General features: G+C 29.9%; 2 protein-coding genes across 6 annotated transcripts; one reads left to right on the top strand and one right to left on the bottom strand.

Moving 5' to 3' along the window:
• Positions 1 to 9,679: 9,679 nt before the first annotated feature.
• Positions 9,680 to 17,641, bottom strand: LOC114185482 (uncharacterized). The gene is made up of 15 exons (XM_028073223.2): positions 17,487 to 17,641; positions 16,290 to 16,988; positions 15,904 to 16,216; positions 15,669 to 15,815; positions 15,485 to 15,573; positions 15,274 to 15,366; positions 13,870 to 13,996; positions 13,271 to 13,335; positions 13,021 to 13,195; positions 12,357 to 12,548; positions 12,216 to 12,263; positions 11,365 to 11,511; positions 11,138 to 11,220; positions 10,480 to 10,595; positions 9,680 to 9,966 (listed from the first exon to the last, which is right to left on the bottom strand). The coding sequence occupies exons 2-15, from the start codon at positions 16,892 to 16,894 to the stop codon at positions 9,884 to 9,886; spliced, it is 2,283 nt and encodes a 760-aa protein (XP_027929024.1). The 5' UTR covers positions 16,895 to 16,988; positions 17,487 to 17,641; the 3' UTR covers positions 9,680 to 9,883.
• Positions 17,642 to 20,127: 2,486 nt separating this feature from the next.
• LOC114186209 (flowering locus K homology domain-like) lies at positions 20,128 to 26,237 on the top strand. Of its 5 annotated transcripts, none has more exons than XR_003604989.2 (9): positions 20,128 to 20,583; positions 21,928 to 22,029; positions 22,790 to 23,011; positions 23,445 to 23,503; positions 23,614 to 23,705; positions 23,801 to 23,930; positions 24,541 to 24,603; positions 25,395 to 25,471; positions 26,005 to 26,237. XR_003604989.2 is itself a non-coding variant. In XM_028074249.2 (9 exons), the coding sequence occupies exons 1-9, from the start codon at positions 20,179 to 20,181 to the stop codon at positions 26,015 to 26,017; spliced, it is 1,146 nt and encodes a 381-aa protein (XP_027930050.1). In that variant the 5' UTR covers positions 20,129 to 20,178; the 3' UTR covers positions 26,018 to 26,237. The 5 variants fall into 5 exon arrangements, 2 of the variants coding, with proteins under 2 accessions (XP_027930050.1, XP_027930051.1); XR_003604987.2 differs by having other exon boundaries at positions 25,951 to 26,237; XM_028074249.2 differs by having other exon boundaries at positions 20,129 to 20,583; positions 23,818 to 23,930.
• The last annotated feature ends 1,446 nt before the right edge of the window (positions 26,238 to 27,683 follow it).

Below are 27,683 nucleotides of genomic sequence, written 5' to 3'. Positions count from 1 at the left end.
GACAATAAATAAAGTAAATATAAGTCTATGTATAGTATGGTATGATCATAATATAATAATATATTATATGCTGAAACTAACATCTTATTAGTATTTTACGTGTTGTGTTGGTTCTCTCTGATTGGTCAAAAAGTGACCAATACAAATCTATACTTCATTTTTGTTTGCTTCTATCATTTATTTACACAAGTTCTTTCATTGAAAAAAAGTTACTAAATAATAAATTAAATAATACATATTTTTTTAGCTCTTGTTTATTAAACATTTATTCACTTTTCAAACAAATTCTCTTTTTTTTTTTTTCTATTTCTTCTGTTGTTCGTATATCTCGTATATATTTCCTATACAGAAAATAGTTATGGATAGAACCGAGAAGTTTCTTGAAAATATTACTAAATCATTACTTCCAAGACTTTTTGTTTCGGCTACGGTGTATACATTTTATTTTATTTTACTTTTTTTATTATTTTTAATTTAAAATATTTATAATATAAAATTAATTTTTATTTTATTTTTTAAATCATTATTTTTTAAAATTTTAAATTATTATTTAATAATAAAAAACATGTGTATACGTGTATTGTTTTTTTACTATAAAAAAATTATTAACTTATAGAACAGTTTTCAATTATTGAAAAAATATTAATAAACCACAAAATAGTTTTTATAAAAAGGTAAAATTGTCAAAATAAATAATTTTTATAATCATATTATAAATTATTTTTTATTATGTAGATATTTTACTATTATGAATAATTATTTTAATTAGATTAGTTATTAAAAAAGTAAAATTGAAAAAAAAAAGATATGTAGACTAAAGAAATCTTATAGATAATGTAAAAATATTAGCACAATCAAATATTATAATAATTATTTATTTTTTATAAAAGATATTTTACAGTGTTTTAATATTTTTATTTTTATTTACAAATTATTTTGTGATTTATTAAAATTTTAGTATTTTGTATATTTTATTTTTAAGTTTTTCTCATTTTTCATTTACTATTTATTAATTATTTTATTATTGGTATTGTTGTGTCAGAAGAATATATAGTAAAAGGTCGTGTATGTGGGATTCACTTCACTTTTGGTACTTCAAAAGTTGATATCTCATATCTATGTCTTAAAAGGTTTAGTTTCTTTAATACACAACACTGTTTAATTTGAAATAATAGTTTATTAAATTATTATTATTAAGGTGTTTTCTTTGAAAGACATTAATGTAAAATTTCTCTTTTCATTAGTAATAGTAAATGTCAGTAATTAACTTATTGTTTATATAGGAAACAACTTTTCTTTTTTATAAATTAAGATTTATTTAATTAATTTGTTTTATCTGAACTAAATTTTACTTATATTAAATTAATTCAATATATATAGTTTTATTTTTCTCTTCTCCTTTTACCTATTCTTTAATCTTATAATTTAAGGGGAAGGCAAGAGGAGTTGATTATTTAAAAGTTATTCTTAAAAAATTATTTGATTGAATTGTTAATTCTACTCAATGGTTGCATTAAGGTTTGAATTTAAATTGGAGATTTTTTGGTACAAGAGGCATTTTTACGTGGGTATAGGGAATTTGATCGAAACATGGTAAAGTTTAATGATTTTGATAGCATGTTAATAATACGTGAGTTGTGAACTATTTTGATTTGTGATTTTGGTGAAGTTGTGACGTGTATGATTGTGTGGAGATATGCTTTGTTGTTGTTAATAAGATATAAATAAACACTGATGAAAGGGTTAGATGAGTATAAAATTTATTGTACGAATATGATTTCTTCGGTGCGATTAAGTGAGTCTTTGATGCAGTAAGATGATTGTACGATTCTTTTTGTTATTTATATGAAATTTGTCCTACTATAACTGATTTATCTCATAATAAATATTTATCCTTGAATGCCCCGAATTAGTTTTATGATTGTCTTAAGTTATGTTTGATAATGTAGGTGTTATGGTTGCTATGTTAGTTATTTCCAAGATAAAATGCAAATCTAATGTGAGTCAAAGTGTATTGAATTGAGCTTTGTAAGGAATAAGACTATTCTGACCCAACTAGTGTCTAACTCACACAAAGTATGACATCTAAGTGGTGTGAGTCGAAGGAGACTCCACATGACAGACAGACAATATGATATGAAAAAATATCATATTTAAAGAACTAATGAGGTTAACTTTGTCATTACTTGGTTGGGGACAGTGGTCCTGAGTATTGAAACACCATCAGATGAATTGGGAGCAAGCATGACAGGTGCAAAGTTTAACAAGTCCATTTATACACTAGTCTTTTGAAAATAGAGTCTATAATTATTTTGTTGTTGAGTCACATTGGAATGGTAATTGTTTTAGCCATTGGGTTGGACCACGTGGGTTGATATTTTGTACTTCATTTGATGAATGCAAACTATTTGTGCATATGGGCTAAATTTAAAATAAGATGTTCTAATGTAGTGGTGTGGTTTGATGTGGGACAATTGATGTTCAATAATTGGGAACCATGTGTTTCCTGTCTTGATGGACATTGAAGAAAAAGGTTCATTGAATGGTGTGATAGTTGTAGCTAGTCAGATATGATGGAATATTTGTTCAATAAAAAATTTTAAGACTAAAGATAAGATGAAATGAGAAAAGTATTATTTTTCTCATAGATCTTCTTTATTTATATCTCATTCCTTTTGTTTTTCTTGTCCTTTAGATGCATTAGCTCACCTTGGTGTTTTGTTTGTGTGTCACTTGTTCTTTTTCTCTACAATGATCGTATGAAAATACATGGGCAGGTGGTAGGTCAAGAAGGGGCAGAATAGCTTTGGAGCGAGGAAGGTCATTCAAGACCTACTTTTAGCTAGCTTATATATGAATCACCCTATAATGTTGTAGTTATTGTATCCATATAGCTTTTATTTTGAAAAACTTCAAGTATAATCTTGGTTTACCATCACCCTTTCGATATTAATGATATGTAATAAATACTTATAATTACCTATAATTTCCTATTTATAAATGTAATGAAGACACTAGTGCAAAATAACTATATTAGACTGATTATGGAAGGCATATTAGATTGGTTTCATAACTGATCTAATATACGTTGATATATGTTAAAGATATATCATATCAATTCAGGAACAACCGTTTTAAAACCTTAAATTGAAAAGGCAAAAATGCATTTCTGAAACATTGTCCTTGTTTTCCAAATCTTCATTGTTTCATCTTCGATCTTGGATCTAAAATACACCTTTGATTTGTCAAATACACCTTTGATTTGTAAATTTGACGAGAGAGAAAGACACAAACTAAAAACCCACAAATCAAAAGCGAGAGAGAATAAAGTTTGGTTGTGGTTGTGCAACAACGGGTCACGACATTTTGGAGTGTCTTGGAGAATGTTGAACGAAGCAGTGAGGCAAAGGTAGGGAGTGATGATGGCGAAAACCTTGGTGCCAACAAGTTTGATGAAGCATAGTGGTAAGCAACGATTAAGGTAGCTCTTCCTTGGACATAGTGAGCGACGGAAGGCTTGGAGACTATGGAATGGAGCGGCGCGATGACGACAAATAGCTTCAAGCCTACAACGGATGGCGATGGTGGTGAACGATGTTGGGTAAGGTTTTTTTGGTGTACGAAGAGGTCACCAGAGAGGACGAAAATCTTCACGATAAGTGAAAAGGGTTTCGAGCGTTAAATAAAAGAAGCCTTATTTATTGATTATCAATTTAACCGATTTAATATGTACATATTAGATGATTCTCTCTATAATTGATATAATAAATACATATTAAATCAGTTTTCATAACAAACGATCTAATATGTTTCTTAGTAATTACAAAATTTTCACCGCATTTTTTATTATATCAATTTCGCTGCAACCAAATATAATATATTTATTTTCCGCTAGTGAAATCATCATATATGAATGGATATAGTAGAAATAAAGGATGTGACAATGCGAAAAATAATTCAGAGCAGATGATGTTTCCCAATGAACTGCATATGAGAATGACAAAAAATGCAACTTTTGGTCACCAATGCAAGCCTAATTCGCACAAAATGGTTGTTGTCAGTTTTTGTATACACATTTACGTATGACCTGTAAGCGTTAGACGTAAAAAATATTTTTTACGTCTAACACTTATAAGTGAGAGTAAATTTACGTTTGTTGTGTAAACATAAGGTAAAATTTTGACGCTTATAGATCAGACATAAATATTGACCATTTTGACCATTCAAGTACAAAAATGTCACCACGCCTACATGTGAGATGTAAATTCATGGTAAGTTGTTTTTATGGCAGTGTTATGATGATTTTGCAAAACATATTATTGTGATTTGGAGTAAATTTTGCTTATTTTAAATTAGTTCAAGAAAAAAAAACTTCTTTTTCTCTTTCTTCTCCCTCTTTTCCTCTACTTTCTTTTGTTTTTCCTTCTTCTTCATCTAATAAATATGAAATTATATAAACATAAAACATCCCATAAGTCTAAAATTAATCAAACATCTAACATAGACAAAAGATAAAATTAGTATTCAAGACAAGCAAGAAGAACATTCATGCATAACAATAATTGAGTTCCTTAAAAACAATCACGTAAGCTAATACTACAACCAGGATGAGAAATTAACCTCAATGCAGAAAACTATTCAGAGGGAATTATGTTTTTCAATAAACTGCACACGTAATGGAAAAAAAATGCAACTTTTAGTCACCAATGGAAGCCCTAACTCAAAAAATGGTCACCACCATCAAGGGAGAGATTTGCATAGGAGGATAAGTGAGGAGAAGTGTTACACTTTTTTCTAAACACATTTATGACTGGCACTTATAAGTCAGGCATAAATTTATGTTTGTTAGCTACACATTACAGTAAAACCATTTTTTAAGTTTGACACTTTCACACTTTTAGTTTAAACATAAATATTGACCATTTGATTACAAAAATGTCACCACACTTATCTGTCAGACATAAAATTATGGTTAGTTATTTTTGTGTCATTGATGTTTTTTTGGAAGACATTAATGTAAAATTTTCTCTTTTCTTTTATTAGTAATGAGAAATGTCAGTAATTAATTTACTGTTTATATATAACACATTTTTTCTTCTTTTATAAATTAAGATTTATTTAATTAATTTTGGTTGTCTCCAAGTAAATTTTGCTTGTTTTAAATCAGTTCAAAATAATGTAGAGAAATTTATTCATAGAAGTGAAAACTATAGCTCAAATTTATTCTTTACTTTTTTACATTTAAGTATTGTTATTTAATTTCGTTATTTGTGTGACATGTGGATTCTTAGAAACATTATGATGATATTGACAGTACGCAAATAAAATAATAAAAATAATATAATAATAAATGTTTATGCATAAATTTACTTCTTCTATTTTTTTATCTTTTAAAATAGGTTTAACTGTTTATTTTACTACTAAAATTTTATATGTGTGATTTTTTCTCTAAACTTTGAATTTCGTTAATTTTGTCATCTAAAATTCAAAATTACAAACATTTATATTTTATTGATTATTTTTCAAATTAATAATCATGTGATAATATGAATATTATGAGAATGATAATATATATATATATATATATATATATATATATATATATATATATATATATATTATTGGCGGATCTTGACTAAAAATGTTGGAGGAGTCAAAGTAATATAATTTTGATATCATTATATTTCATTATTAGTATAATGCTTTAAAAAAATGTCTTATCTACTAAACAATTTGATTATAATATTTCAAAATATGTGAATCTATCTTATTTTCATCAATAATTTTCTTTTTTTTATCACTTTTTAATAATGAATTTATTCTTTTATTCTTTATCAACATATTTTTTTGTACATAATATTAAAAAATAATTTATCATAATTTAATAAAAATTTGAGGGACAAAATTATTAAAAGAAAAATATATTATAGTTAATTCACAATTAGAAATCAATTATGAAAAAATACACGATACATTTTTTTCTACATTCATAAAAAATGAATAAACAAAAGCTAATGAGATAAAAAATAATGTTTTCATTATCAAGTGAGACAAGAGACAAGATAGAAAGAGGATAAATGAGAAATGAAAGCATAAATAATTTTGTGTCTAACTTTTATTTCTTAAAATACAAAAAAAAATATATATGAGATGAGAGATTATTACAATTTGTGAAAAAACTAAAAAGAAAATAAGAAGGAAAATAAAAATTATGTTAATAAATATTTAATTAAGTACTCTTTTGATTTATGTTTCCGTTTAAAAATATTAAATTGGTCCTCCAATTTTTTAGTCTCAATTTGGTCCAAAATTTTTGAAAAATTAATGCAATTTGGTCCCAAATTTTTGAAAAACTAATGCAATTTGGTTTTTTATTTAAATTTCTTGAAACAGGTAGATGATTCTTTCATTAAAATTGAAACTCTTAATATGAATGATTTGTTTCGTTGATGTGATTAATATAATCCTAATGTCAATTTTTTAACAAAAATAAGAACCAAAAGAAAAATCAAGCCTAAATATTTTTATTCTTTATTATCTATTAACATTAAATATTGTGTTTTATAAAAGAAATAAAAAATACACTAATTAATATACACCATTCATTGATGTGATTAATAATCTTAGTATCAATTTTTTGACAAAAACAGGAACCAAATGAAAAATTAAGTCTAAATATTTTTATCCTTTATTATCTATTAACATTAAATATTATGCTTTATAAAAAAAATAAAAAATACATAATTTAATTTTCATCAATTTTTAAAATATATTACCTATAATTTTAAAAATTTAATAAAAAATTAATATTTTATATATATATATAAATATATATATATATATATATGTATATATATATATATATATATATATATATATATGTATATAATTAAAAAAAAATTAAAATTTTGGGGGCATGCCCCTGCACCAATAAACATCCGCTCTTATATATATATACTTTAAACTGCATATTTTACGACACACTTTTTACCACTTTTACAAGTAAACTTTTAATTATGTCAATTTTACTATTTACATTTAAAAATTATACATATTTTACATTTATGTAAAACGATGCTAATATCTTCTCCAATTTTTTAAAAAAAGAGTATCAAATTTGTAAAGAAATTATTCGCCCCTCAAATATAATTTTGAGTAAATAATTTAATTTTATGAAATTTAGTGCGTAGGGACTTGTCGTTGTTTTTAGTATTTTAAATAGTGTTGAAAATGAGGGATTATAATGAAACATATTTCTTCCTTGTTTTTATTTTTTCAAACGAGGCGCATGCACAGAAGGCCACTTTTTTTCTGCACTATGCTTCCCTTTCTCCTTCTTCCTTCTTATACTGACGTGACATTCCATCTCTACATTAAGAGAATGCATTTTACATCACACATAATGCATTTTTTATTTTTGTAGTATGGAATGAAAAATCCAGAATATAGAAATTATATTCGGGAATATATACAAATTTCGAAATATATAATCAGAATATATTTTTTTTATATTTTATATGCCAAAACATTTTCGGCATCCAAAACTTAAAATGAAAAGAAAATAAAAGACTTAATTAATGTCTTAGTCCCTAATTTGTTAGTTTGGTTCATTTTAATTTCCTTATTATTTTTTTGTTCAATTTGGTTTTTTATTTCTTCAAAAAAATTTAATTTGGTCGTTGTCCTTAAGTTGACGTTAAGACCGTGTTCGTAAACAACATATTGTGACATGTGTCAATTTGATAAATTTTTGTATTTAAAAAAAAACTGCCACATGGCATGTCATTATTGTGCAACATGTCAAGTTAATGTGAGTTGTTTTTAATTTAGTCCCTTTATTTACAATTTTGATTCAATTTAGTTTACCAATTTTTTAAAATGATTCAATCTTGTTCTCTTCAATTTGAAACCAAATTAATATTTAAGTTTAATTACAATTTATATATTTATGTTAAAATAATTTTTTATCATTTATACATCAAATCACTCCCTAAATACTCATGTAATTTTATTTCTTACATTTTTTCACTTGTAATTTTGTACACTTGAAATATTTTTCATATGTAAAAAGAATAATAATTTGAATAATTAGGTGGAGTAATTTCATCTATAAATATATTAAAAATTATTTTAACATGTATATATAAATTATAATTAAGTTTAGTTATTAATTTGGTATCAAATTAGAGAGAACAACTTTGAATTATTTTTAAAAATTTGAGAACTAAATTGAATCAAAATTATAAATAGAAGGACTAAATTGAAAACCGTAATGGGGATTATGAGTTGTCACGTGACACTTTTAAAAAAAAAATATTTAAATATAAAAATAAAAAATTAAAATTTATCAAGTTGATACATGACACAATCATGATGTGACATATGAGAGTTTATTAAATAAAAATAAATAAAAATTTCACAAAAATGACACATATGCGGAGACGGTGTTAACATTACCTTAACAACATGACCCAAGTTAAACTTTTTTAAATAATTAGAGGATCAAATTTAACCAAAAAATAATAAACAGATCAAAATGAATAAAACCAATAAATTAGAGAACCAAAACATTAATTAAACCAAAACAAAATTATAATTTTAAAATATATGGGTTGCAAGATAAAATTATAGAGGTGCAGGAAGAAGTAGCCTGCACAAAAGTTAAACCTTAGAAGGGACTTTTACTTCCTGCCCCAATAACAATTTTTTTCACACCCGTGAACTTTTTAAAATGACTTTTCATATTAATATTTTGAAAACTTTTCGGAACAAGCATTTCAAAAAAGACTTTGAAATAGAAATTTTGAATTGCATGAAACACATCCCGAAACAAGCTTTTTGGAACAAAATTTCCAGAATGCTTACAATAAAAATATTTTGGAATGAGTTTTTTAGAACATTCTTATATGAAATACGTTCCGAAAAAAACTTACCAAAACGATATTTTTTCCGTATTCCCTCTCTTCTTCTTGTGCAATTTTCTTACTTTCTTCTTCTTTCTCTCCAGCAACAGCGATGATGAAAGCAGCTGCAACAACATCGGTGATCTAGTGATGAAAGATATTTTAATCTTTTTGTTGTTAGTATAGGAGGGTGCAATTAGGAATTGTCAGCATAATTGAAGCATTAGCCCGTATAAGTTATACCCATGCAAACTAAAAGTTGTAAAGGAAAATGCTTTCTATCTCTCTCTCTCTCTCTCTCTCTCTCTCTCTCTCTCTCTCTCTCTCTCTCTCTTTCTCTGTATATATAGTAAAAATAGAATAATATTAATAATATTAAAAATAGAATAAATTTTTGATTATTTTTTCATGTTAAGTCAAATCACTTCTTTTTTTACTATTTTTTTTTTGTATATTTATCTTGCATTTCCAGTAATTGTTCCTTTTTTCTAAAATCATATACTGAATGACAGTCCTTTGTAAAATAGAAATCCCTTTGTTTGAGTAAACTTCTTCAAAAAATAAATAATTTTTTTCATAAACTAAAAGTAATGTACATATAAACTAAAGAGTAAATATTTTGTCACAATTTTTTAAATTCTCAATTTTAGTTTGTACATGAACTAATTTTAATTTGTAAAGAAATTTAATTATTTTTTATATTTTTCTCTTGCATGAAGTTTGTTTACCTTGTATGCAATTCGTTAGTAATAATTTTAATTTTTCTGTGCTGTGTATTTTCTAACCTTGCTGGATATAAGAATGTAAAGACCCGTACCCACTTATACATTTTTGTGGGCATGGATAAGAGCATTATTCAACAGAAAACCAACTATCGATCTTTTACTATCACATTTCAGAGAAAACATACACACAATTGCATATATATAAAATGATGTGGAACTCGTCTAGAACCTTCACCTTAACATCAATAAATAATACTACGACCTTCCTACTTCTTCTGTCTCGGCATCTTCTTTCTTGGAGCCCAATTTGACAATGTCTTCCACCAATATTTTACCATCTGTTTCGGTAAAGAAAATGCATAAAAAGTAGCAGTCAATCTGGAAGCTGAACTAATTTTCAAATTTGGAATGTATGTATAATATACAATATACAATATTACCCTCTAGGAATTACCATAGATAAGAAATCAAGATAATATTGAACAATGGAATACTAAAGAATTTTAGAGAACTATGACATGCATGGAACTTGGAAGGTGCCCAAGGTCTAGTTCAAAAATCATCACGGATGTGATGGACTTTCAAACAATCATGCCCAAGGTCTAGGAATTTTTCAATGAAGTCGCAGGATGGTTTCGGTTTCAGAAACTGACTAATGAAGCTGTGGATAATAGGCTATAATAGGAAATAAAGAAGATAAAGAGGAAAGTATAAGTTGCATTAGTTGATGTTTTGTGTTTTATATTATAAATTTTAGTTGAATTAACTGGAGAGAGTACTTGAGTGACATTCATTACTGATATCTAGAGAGGCAGTATAAGAAAAAGAAGAAAAATGAAACATGAACAGACCGCTATCCTTGGAAAGATTGCTGATAAGTTCGTGAATTCCTTCCTTGCCCAGAGTGTCCTTCAGATACATAGCAGCAGACACAACCTCCTCGGGTGTCACTTTCCCATCATAATCCCTGCCAGAATATGACTAAGCATTTAAATCACATTTATTTCCAACAATTAGTCATAAAGGTTTATAAGGGGAAAAAACTTTATCCATGTACATGTGCATTCTAAATGAATTAAATACTTCGGACAAATTTGTTTCTAGGAGGAGGAGCGGGCACAAAGGATTTTCATTGCTACATCTTAATACTTAAACTTTAACATACACGATTAGATTTCAGATCAGATGCTTTCGCAAATTTTCACCCCAAAATAACCAATGTCACTGAACTACTGCTGCTCTAAAGCAATTTATGAGTCCGTTCTTAAATTTCCTCAGAAGAGGTCATTATTACAAAAATAATAGCAATTTATTGTATCATGGGCTCTCCCGTATAACAACGAGGAGTTCCCCCTTCCCCTACATAGTATCCTTTATGAATTCTGCCATTAAGTCCGGCTAGTTGCCATTAATTAGAAAATACTATTTTTAAATATTTTATAAGGTATTTTGTAATTTGCATCAAGAAAATAGAAGCAATTAACCATAATTTCAAAGTCTAGAAAAAACCTGTCTAGTAACCGCCAGCGGTCTCCAATTTTAGCATCAACATCATCTATTTCTTTTTCAAGCGTCTGGAGCATAGTATCAACCTAAGAAACATGAAATTCCCATTGTCGTTAACTATTTCCAGTTTCAGAATGTAATTCAACTAATGATTTACAGATGTCTGCCTTGTTCTTTTGCTTTTCAATTATAAAGTGGCATCTAAAGAAACTAGAAGGTCATAGAATTACCCTATCGACAAGTGCTGAAGAAACCTTATCACTAATAGCCGCCTCAATAGCACCATCACTTTCCTTCCTTGCAGCTTTATAGGCCTTCATAGCTGCCTGCTCACCTTCTGTACCTTCTTTCCCTACCATACTATCATAAAGCTCCATCTGTACAATGATAGGTTAGAATTGTTCATTTTGTATGTAAAAGAACCTGGACATGATTAATAGCTAGTTGGTTTAAGAAACGTTTTCTATTTTAATTCCTTTTTTCACCAAAATGTCATTTTCACCATTTCCTCTGAGAATATTTGCAAAGAAGAAAGAAAATACTTTTTCTGATTATTAGAGAAAAAAAACAAATATTTTCCGGTCCTAAGAAAATGAGTGTCCACGCACTGTGGGCCTGGCTTATCCTAATCCTCTTATAAGCCCATAAATCCACTTTAAGCGTACAAACACGGATACAAGAATGTACAAGAAGGTGAATCAGTCAAATTAGAGACTAAAATTCAGCAAAAGCCTCCCTCTCCCTCTCTGTAAAGCTAGAGAAGGCATTTTCGAACATCTTTTATCAAACAACAATGATAACAATGGCAACCAGAAGAAATGAATTTTGACTACGGATTTTTTGGGAAAAATTAGGGACAAATGTTCGATTCTAAGTTTTTGAAAAAAAATGCATTTATTTTATCTAGCAAATTATTTTTTAACAAATCAATGTTAAATGATGTGAATGTAGAAACATATTGAATTACATCCAAAATAAATTGAAATTTCACTTTCCTTTGAATGCCCAAAAAGTATTCACGGAGCTATAATACTCAGTACAAAATATATACAATATAATATGAATTCTAAAATCTATATACCTCCTTCCTCACAAGTCTCAAAAATTCTTCTCGTTCCCTGCTCACCGACTGAAAATTTAGGAGACAAATGAATGAGTCCAAGCATTCTTCAGTGCATATAAAGTTTGGCGAAATTGAAAATAATTTACTTCCGGTCCTTACAGATGCGGATGCTAAAACAGCTAGTGCACGACTGAGCTCCGACAGGTGCTCCTGTTTATCCAATGTCTTTGTTTTTACCTCTCCTTGTGTTTGTTTGGTTGTCGAAGCCCTCTCTTTCATAACCAAATCCCCTTCAGTACTGACAGATTCAACCATTTTGGCCTTCTCTGCCTCCTCTTTCTTTTCCTCCTCCTATTAAATATTTTGCACCCATCAATCTCAAATTAAAGCAACAAGTATACCAATAGCCAAGAAACTTCAAGAAGTGATAATTATTATGGTGGTTCGCTGGAGAACAATCATTGAAAATTTTCTTAGACGTTTGATTACAATGTGCTTCAAAAAAATGCAATGAAAAAGGAAATACTCGACATACAAATACATTTTTTTATAGATGACTTAGATTTTCACAATAAATTTATCTTTACCATTTCTTATTAGAAAACTTCACTGTATACCTGAGTAACATAAATAAGCTATTTAGTCATAATTCTTATGTTCCTCCCATTAATTATTCACAAAACTACAGTGAAATGAAGCAACGCTTTTAACATAAAATTATACGTATAGATAGTTTTTAACATGGTTACTTTAAAATTGATGCTAAATCAACCGTCCCATTGCTCCCTCCCAGAACATATATATCCCTGGTAACAAAATCCACCTTGATTAGCTCCTCTTGCATTTCGAGATATTCCAACTTCCTCTTCCTTTCTGAAACAGAATCCTCAGATGGCAACGTTGTTACCCCAACAGTATCTACAACCTCATCTGGCAAAGAAGAGAGTGTAGCTTGAACAGCTTCCTCTGGTCTGACCTTTCCTGAAACAGAAAATGCCCTACAGAGAGAATGGAACAACTTCCCAGCAAATCCTTAAAAAGATAATATTTAAACAGAGAAAATACTAAGATACCTAGAAAGAATTAAGAGGGAGGACGGCACAGAATGGTTGAGAGACAGATCCAGCCAGTCCCTAAGCTGCAAAGAAATGTAACAATTTACATCTCCAAAAACTGAGAATTGTTTCAGCCGTACAACCATATGAAGGGGGGTTTCTGTTCAGGATTAAGAAATGTCTTTCAAGGTCCAACTATATATGCAAACGCCTTTCGTATTGCATTTAAGAGATACACCAACAACCATTATTTTAAGACATTATTTTGTTATGCAACCAACACAATAACAGCGATACAGAGTCTTGAGAATTGTTTGAGATATATGTGACAGGTGTAGAGAGTAGATCAGAGGGGGGAAACGCTATTACTAGATAGAACTGAGAAAAACTGTTGGAAAAACCATTACAAAGGATTTAGAGGTCACTGATTTACAATTCATAATAGAATATTATAGTATCTTTGATCAACATGGGAAAAAGCTAGGTTGTTATTGTTGTTTACTTCTGAATATAGGAACTAAGACCAGTGTCTTGTTCAGATAAGTTATCAAAGTTTTAAGTTAACAGAGTTCGACAGTTCAAGGACACCAAATTGCACTGAAATATTTATGATTAACCTGCTGTCGCATTTCTTCAACTGAAAGCAACCCAAGTAATCCTCGATCTCTACAAGCTTGACGAAGCTCTGCTTCTGACAGGGATTCAACACCCTCAAGTTGAATCAGTTTATCATCATTCTTGATCCTGCCAAAGGAAAACAATTTAGACTTATTGACCCTCAAAACATCAATGAGTCTACTGACTGAATATAGTAAACTTAGTAAAATAAATACTGTAGTGTTGAAAACACATAAATCTTCAAACATGGTGCGCAATGCTAAGCACAATTTCCCATTTTCCCCTTCCTTTTCTCCATTTGTGGAAGGGAGTGACCTATTCTTTTTCCTTTTGTATTTTATTTAAAGTAATGGTGTCCGCACATATTGAACATCATATGGTAGAGCTCGTACTAGTTATATTATACATGTACTTGACCTTAATTCATTACCATAAATACGTATATACAAAGAGCCTAATGGGAATATAGACTTGCATCTAATTTCCTGGGGAAAAAATCCTATTCTGCACAGACCACCTTTTATGAGAAGCTCTGAACCTAGACTGACCTGTGTCCCCTAAGCAGCCTATCACCTCCTTATCTGGCTCTCACACACAAACCACCTATCCACAACTTACTAGTATAGTACACACAAGATGTCATCAAGTGTGACAGCCAGACATGCATCAACACGAAGGAAAGACCAAGGAAACCTTATAAGAAGAAAGGTGTATAACAAGAAATAAGGGATACCAGTGAAAAAAAAAAAAATCAAATTGGGAATAGAGTTCCTGTGAAATTAGAATTTACCATGTAAAGGAGAGAGATCACAAAGGGGGTTCACTAAAAATAAATTGTTTGGCTCACATCAATTATATTTAGATATTAAGGATTTCTTTATTTTAAAGTTAGAAAATTAATTATTGAGCTTTTTAGTGAAAACACACACATTGCATTGTAAATCTGTACTTGTACAAACTCTAAACGAACATAGCCATCTAAGTTCTTTGAATTTCAATAAGTGTAATGTACTACTTTCTCCCACTAAATTAACATTTGAACTTCTGCCAGACCTGTTGATTCAGCTCCAACCGAATACTCTACGATGACTGAAGAAAGGTACGACATCAGGAAATAATGTACTACTAGTCCCTTCAGAAACTAAAATAATTTAAGAACCTTGTGTATTCTTCTGTTTCCTACAATTGTGTTATGCACTGTGACTGAAAAAGGAGTCAATAAGGAGGCAGACATTCAGACATTGGTAACAAACATAACAAATATACGAAAAATCCCTAAACAACAATGTGCAAAGAATTTCTTCACGATAAATCACAAAATGAAAGTTAGCAGAGAAGAGCCAATGAGCTGATGCATAAATAAGAAAAACAGAGAGGAAAGATAAATAAATGATTAATCTTACTCTTGTAATCTTTTGCGGAGCATGTAACGCAAGTATCCATCAGTTCCATATGGGCTGATGCCCATATATTTACACATATTTACCAAGCGAGGCCTGTTCTCCATTTTCACATCCAAAAAGCATTGTCATAAAAATATTAGGATCCCAAAGTATGAGACTAATAACTGGAGAACACAGCTTGTTGAACATAAGCAATGGTAGAAGGACCAACCTGCTAATGTTATCCAGGGTGAGCTCATCATTAAATAACTTTGCAAATCCTAAGATTTCATCATTAGAAACTCGGGCACCTGTTCTAACCTACAATAATAACATAGTAAGTACAGACATAATGATATCAATGTTGCACATATACGGGAACATAAAGCAGTTATATCGTGAAAAGCACTGCTGACTTTGTTCATAAATTCATCGAGATCTTCAGCTGTCTTCTTCATTTCTCCACTTTGTGAATTCTGAATCTCGTTTGCCATTTCTTTTACAGTATCTTGAAGAAACTTGGCATATTCTATTCTTGCATTTAGCCTTCTTTTCAACGCCTCCTACAAGTTAAGCCTTCCCAAAATTGAGAGATAATAAAGCACACCAGTAGTCAAGCATGTATTGTTTGATGAGTACAATAATAATCACCTGTTCTTTCATCTTGTCCTGGAAAGTGGATGGTAGCATGTTGGGAAACAATTTAAGGAATACTGGCAACAATAACTCCATAAATGGAACTATGATAAATACAGCGAATGGAACTAGCCTGAAAATATCAGCTGTTGTCCTTGTGAGTTGCTGTCTCTCCCTTCTAGAAAGATTCTTTCCACCAGCAAGTTTTAACATTAATCTGGAGCTTATCCTAATATCAGCCCAAAGTAGTTTCGTACCAAACCAGTAGTGTTGCAGGGTAGATTTAAATTCATCCCACCAGTGGCTAAACTTCTTTGCCCAGTCATCCCTAGTTAATGGGAAATCAGACAAGTCTAACAAAAATTATAACACACAAAAACAAGAGGTGGTAAATTGTAAACCTGCTCATTGACATTATAGTTCTGAAAGCTGGACCAATCCCTAAAATCTTAGTCCATAATTTTTTTATAATAGAATCAGCACTCTTCTGTGTTTCTTGAAATTGTTTAGCCTTGGCTTTTGCCTTTATGGTGCTCAAGCCTTCTACAGCCTCATCACATTCCTCTGGTGAAGCTTCCTTCTTCTGTTTAGGAGCTGATTGTTCACTTCCCCTGTTACTGCTACCCAATCCAGATTGATCAGCTGCAGCGGTGGAAATATGGCGCGTACATTGGGATATCCATCCCAACCTTGAAAGATAAACTAACTCTGTTTTGTCAGATCTAAATCCAAAACTTGAACCTCTAAAGGAATTACGCGAGACAAATCTTGAAGCTGCACAAGCTGCTAGATCATATTTGTTGACAGCAAATAATTTGTTTTCCTGTACATCTTCTGTAGTCGCAGATGAACAGAAGGGAAACCGACTCAAACCTTCTGACTCACTAGATTCTAAAGGCTGAGCATGCCCAACACTGGAGAATCCAAAAATAATGCGACCGGGTTGACTACATAGAGGGTTGAAGAAGAGGTTCCTTCTCTTCTTCAAAATCACTCTTGAAGCCATGACAGCAAATTCCAGGCGCTGATGTCAGTTTTCCCCAAGCAAAACGCTTAATAATTCAATATTTCAATGTCAATGATACAAAGACATTTCTCACCTGTAAAGTGCAAATCAAACTGCAATTAGTCATCGCAGCACATAATGCAATTCATCAATAGTAACAGAAGTGCACGTTTGGTCATACTTTGCGTTTCTTTCTTCAAAAACCATCTCAACTCAAGTAGTTTAGCACAACAACAAAAAACAAAAACAACTAATTCTACAAAATGAACTAATCTAAACACGCACTTTCCAAAGCAGTCATAGGATGATAAAATTAAAGCTAATTGCGACGCTACTAAAAAAATTCAAGCAAATAAAATCCACGCATTGTAGCATTTTTCATAGTATGAATACATACTAGAACTTCTAATAGGACACGGAGAACATGCTAAACATATGAAAACTGTGTTTGAGTTCAAATCACTCTCAAATTAACCGATTAAAGCACTCGCAAACGCAGTGTCCACTGTAAAACAACAGAAATATTCATTCTCCTCGAATTTCGCAGAAATCCGAATTGAATCGAGCTCAGCTAATCGAATACGAAACGCACCGCCGTTCTGAAAATACGGTTGGAAGAGAGGCGTTTTCACGGCGAAATAACCAGTGTTCGTTAACTGGAGAGAAGCTTAGAACAGAGACCAATCGATAACCGGAGAGAAAATGAGCGTCTTCCACAATGGAAGGAAATCATAACACTGCTATATAATAATAATAATAATTTTATTTTTTATTTTTATTTTTATTATTATAATTATTGCTATAAGGATTGGGTGAAGAAAGGAACAACTTTCTGGGAGTTTCCAATTTTTTCATTGATGCAGCATTTTTGTTTTGACTTTCCACTCTGAGTGTGTTTTATTTTATCATTATCCTTACTCCTTTTCAAGAAAATAAATTTAACATTTTGGACTTTAAACGGATCAATATGTGTTAATTTTTCCGAAAAGAAATTCAGAGGTAAATAGTAATTTAGAAGAACAAAAATTATTTTAGTCGAGTAAATTGTGAGACAATTAAATCGTGTTATAAATCGTGTTAAGTACATTCTCACTTCTGCAAAACTGGTTCTTGAACACACTGGACGTGTATGGATTAGTTGATTTCATTTTCTTATTGAATATTGAAAGTTAAACTTTTCTAAAATAGTAAAATTATCTCTCTTAATTTCAAACGATTTTCCATATTCACATTGTATTCTTAATGGTATGGTTTATTATTTTTTATGACTAAATTCTGACTTATTAATGCTACTACTGTATATAAAATTTACAGTGTATTCGTTTTTAATTATATATATATATATATATATATATATATATATATATATATATATATATATATATAATATCACAGGATTAGGACACGGTTTCCAAGGATTAAAGAAATTTAGTTTAAGTGGTTTGAATAAATATGTATATTTTACTAGACAAAGCTAAAAATATATATAGAAAAAAAATAATTATTCAAAATTTATTTTATAAAATTTATTATTGATTAAAATTAAAATTTATTTACCTTCTTTTTAATATTTTGCATTAATTTTACATCAAATATGAGGATTGTCCCAAATGCTAAGAGAAAGAAAAGTATTGTTTATTGATCAACTTTTTTTTTAAGTAAGTTCTTTTGTGTTTTTTTTTTAACAATTGCTTAGATGTTGTTTGCAATGCATGGAAGTAGGTGTTTGTATGTGAGGTTTGATGGAAACAAATAAATTTCTACTAGTTTAGGATCATGGTGATTTATCAGTTTGTTGATCAAAGTATTTATGATCAAATTTTATTTATGGTTAACAAAAACAAACATAGTTAAACAAAGGTTTCACTCCAATTAGCAATTTACATATACTTTTGACTGAGTGAAAGAATACACACTTAAGTGGATATATTATTTTGAATTTATGTAATGAATGTTTCATCATGAATCTCTACTTAACAAAATTATTCTCACTCAAGAGGAAACATTAACAAATGTTTCATGTAAGGTTTTTTTGTTGTTATCTAAATATGCATGTTATTGTATATATTTATTTATATGAAAAACTGGTGGAATTGAATATTTTCATGGTTTATTGTTATAATAAGGATTAAATATGTTTTTTTTTTTCTGTTAAATGAAATTTAAAATTAGTCTCTTTTCAAAATTTTCAATCAATTTAGTCATTTTTTAAATAAAATTATATAAATTTAGTTCTTTTAACTAAATTTTATTAAGTACGTTTCGAACGTATTTTATAATAATATTTGAATTGTTTACACCTTTGACATATTTTCGTTTTGATGTTAACTCAAATATTATCATAAAATGCGTTTAAAATATCAAATAAATTTAACAAAATTTGGTAAGAAAAATTAAATTCATGCATTTTTAAAAATAAAAAATTAAATTGATATAAAATTTTGAATAGAGATTAATTTCAAAATTCGCTTAAACTTGATGGACCAACAACATGATTGACCATGATAATTAAAGTAAATTATGATGTATCCATACATATGTATGCATGCAATGAAAATTAGTCACATATATGTATGACATACGATGCATGTATTTGTGATTTGTTTTGATATATTAAGTATTAAAACAAATGAAAAATATCTCTAACTTCTTTAATGATTTAAGTCGTATAAACTATGACAGAATGTATATCTTAAATTTACTTGCACTCATGTAATTAAACTGAAATATGTTTATATGAGAATCCATAAATCTTTGATATAACTCACTTAATATGGGTATTTCAAAAGTTATAACTAAAATATGCGTTTCTTTTAATGTGCGTTTCTTTATTTACTTAACTAAAATATGAGTTTCTTTTAATTACTTATGAATTTATACTCCTTTTATTATTTAATATATATATATATATATATATATATATTTTGAATACGAAAACAATGAATTTAATTTTGTTTTCATAAAATATTTTAAAATACATTGGATGTAAAAAAGTCTTACAGTCTCCTTAAAGATCGAATTGGATTTTTAGAAATGAAGGAACCAACTTCAATATGGAAAATAAATAAAAAACTAAAGTGAAATTTAATTTATACATTTTTTAGATTTCACTTTCATTTAATAATATTTGTAATTTAGAATGTTTATCTGGACGTTGTTCATGCGAAATTGCACCAAGGGCAACTTGGTAATTAAAGAATCAAAACCCTATATTTTGCTTTTCATGAAAAGCTGTTTCTCTTTTCCACTCCGATACCTTCTCTTGGAGAGAAGAAGTAGCAGCGATGTCGCAGCAAGGTCAAATTCCGATAAACCCCATGGTCGCTCCGCAGAACCCTATGGCTGCCATGCAGGTTCCCATGCCCATGCACATGCAGATGCAGATGCAGATGCCCATGCCATTACCCATGCAGATGCAGATGCCTCTCCCCATGCCGCTCCAGATTCCCTTCTCCATCCACGACCCCGCCACCCCCTCCTCCGGGAAGCGCCGTCGCGACGACGAGGCTCCCGGAACCGCTGCCGCGACGGAGCAGTCTGCGCCGAAGCGCGTCAAGGGACAGGACGTCATATTCAGGATCGTCGTGCCCTCGCGCCAGATCGGCAAGGTCATCGGGAAGGAAGGGTGCCGCATACAGAGGATTCGAGAAGACACCAAAGCAACCATCAAGATCGCTGACGCTATTGCCGTAAGTCCTTTTATTCTTTTACTCGTTGAATCAATCTGTATGGTAGCATAGAGAGACAAAAAATTAGGGGATTTCACTTTTGGGGTTTTAAATGTAAATCCATTTATCCGGCAGAACTGATCTACGAGAGTGAGTTGAATCGAATTTTTAAAAGCTTATTTCGGTGCTAGGAAGTTTTGTGGATTTTAATAGACAGTGTACGAATTTTTCAGTTTGGACTTTAATGGATTTATATCTCTAGAACTTTAAAAGTTTTTCAGGACCCGTTGATTGAAAGAACTACATGGTTTCGAAATTACCGTAGTTAATAAGAAAATAATAAGTTTTCCAGAGGAAAGTAAAATCAGTACATTTTTTCATAGCTAATTGGTTTTAACTTTCATCTTCACTATTACTTGCTCTATATGCCTTAACATCTTTTCGTGTCGGTTCCTGAGTTTGAACAAAATTTTGAAATTTGTTATATAGTAATAATGAAGACGACAATTAGTTTATTGGTTCAATTGAAAACTCATGACAACAGCGTTCTTCGCAATAGAAGTTATTAAGTAAGAGAGTCTATAACGTCTTCAACAAAGAGAGTTTGTTGCCCTCCATGGAAAACCTGATAATACTAATTGAATACCAGAATACTTGTTTATATTATTTGTAAGTATTTAATTTGGGGCTTGTTCATGTTTTCATTTTATGGTGTATGTTTGATGGCTGAGAAACTGCTGAGTAAATAAAAAAAAAACTGTTGTTCTGAATTGAATTGTTGTATTATAATAATACAACAATACTCTAATTCTTGCATCTAATTTGGGGTTTGTGGGTACATTAGTGCTTTCTGTTTCTGGCATGTATTTAGGGTGTGTTTAGAAAGCCGATAAACTGCCATTGACATTGACGGACCTTTTACACATTTCACTGCAAAAGTATATGAGGGAAGGGCTAGAATGTTCAACATGACTGACATGGGGAAACAATTTACTACGCTGTGAGAGAAAAAAAAAAGTGATGACTACTTTGGGTAGAGGTATTTTCAGTATATAATTTGTTTTTGGAGCTTGGTAGTGGTACTGTGATGGGCGATTTGTTTCTTCTTTTTTAGTAAATTATTTTCCCACACTAGTCTTGCCTTCTAGGAACCAAAAAAAATTCCATATCTTAATCCGAACATTGTATTTTCAGCCGTGTGTTAAGTGTTATAAACTTCATTCAGTTTTTGCTGATTATTAGTGAGGGTTAATATATATTGATTGAAGTGCTTAAATTTTCATTTAAAATAAATATGTTACGTCATTATTCAGGTTAATTGGTGTTTACCAAATCAATCTAATCTAATGTTTTCCTATTGGGTAGAGACATGAAGAGCGAGTTATCATTATTAGTTCCAAGGATAATGATGAAAAGGTTACTGATGCAGAAAAAGCTCTTGAGCAAATAGCCCATTTAATTTTAAAGGTAAGATGGTCCTGATTGAATTTTTTGGCTCACATGCTTTCTCTGTAATATGCTTAATTTGACAAGAGCTTTGATTTTTGTTATGATTTTTATTGCTGATTATGTTCTTATTGTGTTTCATAATTTATTATAAAAAACAGGGTGGGCATTGTTTAATTTTTATTTTAAAATAATATGGTTTTTATTGCTTGTCTAGCTTTGAAACTTGAGTTACTAAGGCTTGAATTGTCTAACTTGAATTTACTCGTGCCTCTATCCCTTCTACTTAGAAAAAACTGGAACATTCTGGCAGATGTTTGAACAGTTAGAAATAAGTTGAAATATGTAACATTGTTCTGAAGCATCCTTCGAAAGTATTCAACAAAATATACAGAAGAACATTAAATAAAATACTTTAACACGCCAAGCCAAATATTCATTTATTTTTGTAGTGAATTCATGTAACATGATATTTTTATATACCTTGTCACAGTATATGCCTATATGCTATATCGTTTGTATAAATTACCGTACCCCCCTGTATGGTATTATTTTGAAAACATACATGTCCTGCATCCATGCACATGATTTAAAATACATTTTTATGCTTGATAATTGTAAACTCAGTTAGGGGTCTTGCTCTGCTTATCTTGTACTTCTGATACGCATTTGGCCACTTTAGTTTTTTGTATTCCACTTTTGAGATTATCATGTATCTATGTTAATATTCATGTGGCCCTGTTGGGTCTTATTTCATTTTGTTAATGCTTCCATATAACAGGAAGATGATAGCAGTCTTGATTTGTCAAAAGTTGCAGCAGGACATGTGGCTGCCAATACAATTAGACTTTTGATTGCTGGGTCCCAGGCAGGTGGATTAATTGGGATGTCTGGTCAAAACATTGAGAAATTGAGGGACTCTTCTGGTGCCTCGATTACTGTTCTTGCACCAAATCAGTTGCCTTTATGTGCGTCTGCCCACGAATCTGACAGAGTAGTGCAGGTGATATGTTTAAAATAATGCTTATCAATTCTTGCAACAAAGAATTTTGGTTTCCGGGAACACTTTTATCAGTGACGCAGAGTCACCTTGCCTTCACCATATATATTTTGACTTGGATATTTTAACCAGGATGGCAAGGAATTTTAGTCTGTTCTTTGAAATTTCATGTACTTACAGATGGATGGACCAACATAATATCAATGTTATTAATTGTTAGTAATTTTCCCAAGATAATGCTTGCATGATGTTGAATGACCTGCTCTTCTGTGTATCAGGTTTTAATGTGTTCATGTTTAAGTCATAGTTCTAAATTCTTTTCACACGTATCAAGTAGCATGAAGATGATTTGAGGGTTGAATTATGCAATTTTATTATGCTGCTTCAAATATACTTTGGAAACCTGGATTGTAATCTTCATTCTTCTTGAAATTAGTTATCAGGAGATGTTACTTCGGTAATGAAGGCTTTGGACGAGATAGGTTGTCAACTAAGGTGTGCTGGTGAACTTCTGTTGTATATTAATTTTGAACCTGATTCTAATTACTTTTGAAAATTAGTTTGTCATTTTGCCTAACCTATATATGAACTCAAATTTTGCGCAGGGAAAACCCACCAAGACAAGTGATTTCAATTAGTCCAACATACAATTATGCTGCAATTCGACCATCCCAACCATATCTTGACCCAACTTCAGGTTATTTAATGTTTTTCTATACTAGAACAACATTTGACTGTCATTTAATAGTTATACATGTTTTGAATATTGTCTTACAATCACTTCATCTCTAGGACAACCAATCTTGCAGTTGATTATGTTACATTCGAGATGCTGATTTCGGAAACGATGGTTGGTGGATTGATTGGCCGATGTGGCTCAAACATATCAAGGATCAGAAATGAATCTGGAGCAATGATCAAGGTCAGTCTTTTACTTCCTTCCTCCTAGCTTGAAGCATAGACAGTCGCTGTCCTACAAACAGATTCACTTTCTGATTCATGTTTATTTGTTATTATAACAGTCTCTGCATAAAAACAAAACCCCTGGATCTCACATTTGCATATAGAACTACGTAAGACTTACAATTTTGGATATTGACACATACCAAAATAGATGCGAGGCCTGAATTTTGTGGTTTACCCTATTTGTTAGACAATGATTTTTGGATCTCTCGTTAGCCTCTGTGATTATAGGGACCAAACGTAAAAAGTATACATTAGTTACCAAAATACCAAGAGAATTGAGCATTCTACATTTCTTGAATTAGTCTGGAAACCCTTGAATTTCAAACTACTTTAAATTTTTATTAAACAGCATATAGTTTGTATACTTCATTACTTGATCCGTTTCCAACATATTGAGAAGTCAAATTTTTTTAAGATAATTATATTCTTGAAATATCTAAAGAGTTTGGGTTATTTTAATGTATAATAAATGGTGGTTTGTAGATTGTTTTTTCTTTTTTTCTTTTACATAAATTTCCTGAACTAATTTGCATCTGATTTATATCTTTCATCGGAAAATGTTGCAGGTTTATGGTGGTAAGGGTGAACAAAAGCATAGACAAATTCAATTTGGTGGTAGTGCTCAACAGGTGATCATTATGGATCTTTGGCCTTTTAATGATTCGAGAATAACAGTATACTTTTTATGTTTGAGACATTTTTGTTATTATTATCACTGTTTTCCTGTTTTATTTATCTGTTTGACTGGTGGATTTTATCACTTTGCCACTGGTTTGAAGTTTTTTTCCCTAACTGTGATTCAACAGTGTACTATTAAGCTAATTTGTACAAATTTTGCCTGTACTTTTCTAGCCTAGCATGGTTTTAGTTCTGGTCCCATCAAGAGATGTATATTTTAGTAATTGCATATGAACAATCATTCATTATTCACTGAATAAAATTAATCACACAGTTAGCTTTCTATATTTCCAGTTTCTTATATCCACGAAATACGGATTGTTTATGTGAAAAGTGGGAGAGATATCCAGTGGCACCCTGCTCTGGCCAGTTGGGGGGAGTTGGATATAGTCTTGTGTTGTGCAGTCGTAGCTTCTTAAGAGAAAACAACATGATGCTAGGCTGAGTAGTAATCCTTGTTGAAACACTGAATACTTTGGAAAGGTCTGTCTGTGCCACCCGTCAGACAAAACAAATGGGAACTTCTCAATTTGTCCATGGCCTCTTCTTTTTCTTAGTTTGGGATCTTCCCTGAAATAAAAATCGATATCAGCCCAGATCAAGATATAGTTATTTAATCTGATATTTTATATAGCATGCAAGTCCTACTAATATGGAATTAAACTGTCACATGCACTTTCTACCCTTTTCTTGGTTTTAAGCTGTTACAGGTTTTTTGTTGAAGCTTGAATTTTGTGAACAGGTAGCTTTGGCAAAACAGAGAGTCGATGAATATATTTATTCTCAGTTGATACAACAGACTGGCACCCAACAGTCAGCGTAAGTATTTTCCTTATGAATTGGGTCCATTCAAATTGTAAATTTTCCAGTAAACAAGAAACAGCTAGGTCATTGTAATAATTAAGATCTTTCTGTAAAAGTTTTTAACCCCATTCTGAAAGGTGGCATTTTATAGTTCGTTCATTGATAGTGTAAAATTGTTCAAGTGTGCATTGTGGATTAAAACTAGTAAGTTATTTTAAATGATTTATCACTTCAGTCTGAGATTCAAAAAATTTAAATGAACTATTCTTGTCTTAAAATTTTGTGCTCCTAATAATGAGCAGACAACTGTAAACAGCAAAGCAAGTTGTTGTTTAGGTATAGTTAGTAAGACTTTGTTTCTTATAGTAGTGTTTTGTTTGGATCTTATATATTTTTTGTTGAATATCCATTCGTTTATTCAGGCGAACTAGTTCTTTGAAAACAACAGGAAACCATATTTTAATGATTGAAATTTGCGTGTTTGTAAAATATAGGGAGTAATTTTTATGAGAAAGGACCAAAATTTAAAAGATTTCTGGTCTATTCAGCTTCCAGAGATGACACCAAGAAAGCCAAAATGTGTAGTTCCTGCTCGGAATCCAGCTACCTTGGGGGCTTATTATTTGTGTTAGTAAGATGTGTTTGATGGATATAATTTGTTTTAGTGGATGTTCAAACTTTTCTCAGCTTGTACCGTATCAATTGTTCTTAGTTGAAGGTATATATAATTTTTTCTATACATAAATATGAATGTGTAAAATGTAACGTTTATTTCTGTTGATATGGCTCTCACTGGTTTCGAGTGGTATTATAGCATCTTATTTTCAGGTATATTAAACTTCTATCATCATGTTTACCTCTTTGTTAATTTTAATAAATAACTGTCATAATAAACTTCTATCATCACCTTCGTTTTCTTATGTCGTCATATTTCAATGACGTGGCATCCTCTGCTTCACATTACGTTTACATGTGTACGTAATCTCTTGTTTTTATATATCTGTATTTAATCTGAAAACTGCATACTTTTTTTTATACATAATCTTTTACAATTTTATTTTCATCATCGTCGCAATTAAAAATATCGAAAATTTCATTTCAATTTTCAACTACTTTATGTTCTAGAATATGTTTACCTATTGGTGGAAGAAAGCCAAGCACGTAAACTGTTTAGAAATCACATATAGTTTAGTCAACTTTAAATGTGTAGGAATTATGCTTTCCCAGATTTAGCTTATGAAAATGACCTTTTTTTTCCAAAATAAAAAAGTTGTCATGTCTATAGTTGCTCATTCTTAATTAAATTTTCCTGAAGGTTCATTTGATGAGAGGAAGTCAAATAAGAAAAAAAGAGAGAAATTAAATGATTTTTTTTTTAAAAGAAACAAGTTATATGTAAATCTTACATATATAATCTCAAACCGAAGTTTATAACAAGTTTATTAAACTTTACAGTAATTACTTTAAAAGTGACATAAGCTAAATTTTATGATAATATGTCTGGAGATAGCATTACATATGTATTATTTTTAGGGTGAATACATTCTTAATATGTAAACTTTAAAGTAAAATGAAAATTTGTCTGTTTCAAGTTTTGAGGTAATTTAATTTTTAAATTTTGAAAATTAATAAATTTAATTATTTTAATTTAATTATATTACTTTTTTTATGTATCAAACTTTGTATTAAATTTTATTTTATTTTAGTGTTTAAATTATTTATATGATATATTTTAATTCAAATATCCTTTATTACGTAAAAAATTAACGTAATTAAACTAAGAAAATATATTTATTTAATTTTTAAATTTGAGAATTAAATATATCAAAATTTTATGAAAGAAAGAAATTTTAATTTTATATTCAAATTTAAAAATAAAAAATATATTTAAACCTTAATTTTAAGCTAAACTCTTTTAAAATCGGAAATTTGAAAGAACCATAATAAAAAAAAAAACTCTCATTTCTTACACATTGTAGTTTATAGTCTATGGTCACCTTTTCCAACTTCTACATTTTCCATCTTTTCAGCATTGACATTTTTTTTATGTGGGATCCACAATCCTTCTATTTCTATTATTAACAATGTCGAATGCTAATAAATAACCCTGTGTTGAACACGAAAACTGATTAAGGAATTATAATAAATTTTTCTGAGATTAGATAGGTAAAAATGTCTTCCTATTGCATTTACATGACTTTTAATAAATAAAATAAAATCCAAAGAC

This window comes from Vigna unguiculata, chromosome 5 (genome assembly GCF_037176805.1).
Source record: "Vigna unguiculata cultivar grain cowpea cultivar isolate G323 ecotype 2 chromosome 5, ASM3717680v1, whole genome shotgun sequence".
Taxonomy (NCBI): Eukaryota; Viridiplantae; Streptophyta; class Magnoliopsida; order Fabales; family Fabaceae; genus Vigna; species Vigna unguiculata.
This window is presented reverse-complemented; position numbering and strand designations above follow the sequence as displayed.

What these genes read in the sequence shown, in the direction of transcription:
- LOC114185482 (XM_028073223.2), bottom strand. Translation starts at nt 16,894, where the DNA reads ATGGCTTCAAGAGTGATTTTGAAGAAGAGAAGGAACCTCTTCTTCAAC. An exon ending in TCCCTCTTAATTCTTTCTAG is followed by an intron (nt 13,196 to 13,270) that starts GTATCTTAGTAT and finishes TTCTCTCTGTAG; the next exon opens with GGCATTTTCTGTTTCAGGAA. An exon ending in CTTCAGCACTTGTCGATAGG is followed by an intron (nt 11,221 to 11,364) that starts GTAATTCTATGA and finishes CATGTTTCTTAG; the next exon opens with GTTGATACTATGCTCCAGAC.
- LOC114186209 (XM_028074249.2), top strand. Translation starts at nt 20,179, where the DNA reads ATGTCGCAGCAAGGTCAAATTCCGATAAACCCCATGGTCGCTCCGCAG. An exon ending in TAGCCCATTTAATTTTAAAG is followed by an intron (nt 22,030 to 22,789) that starts GTAAGATGGTCC and finishes TCCATATAACAG; the next exon opens with GAAGATGATAGCAGTCTTGA. An exon ending in GAGATAGGTTGTCAACTAAG is followed by an intron (nt 23,504 to 23,613) that starts GTGTGCTGGTGA and finishes AATTTTGCGCAG; the next exon opens with GGAAAACCCACCAAGACAAG.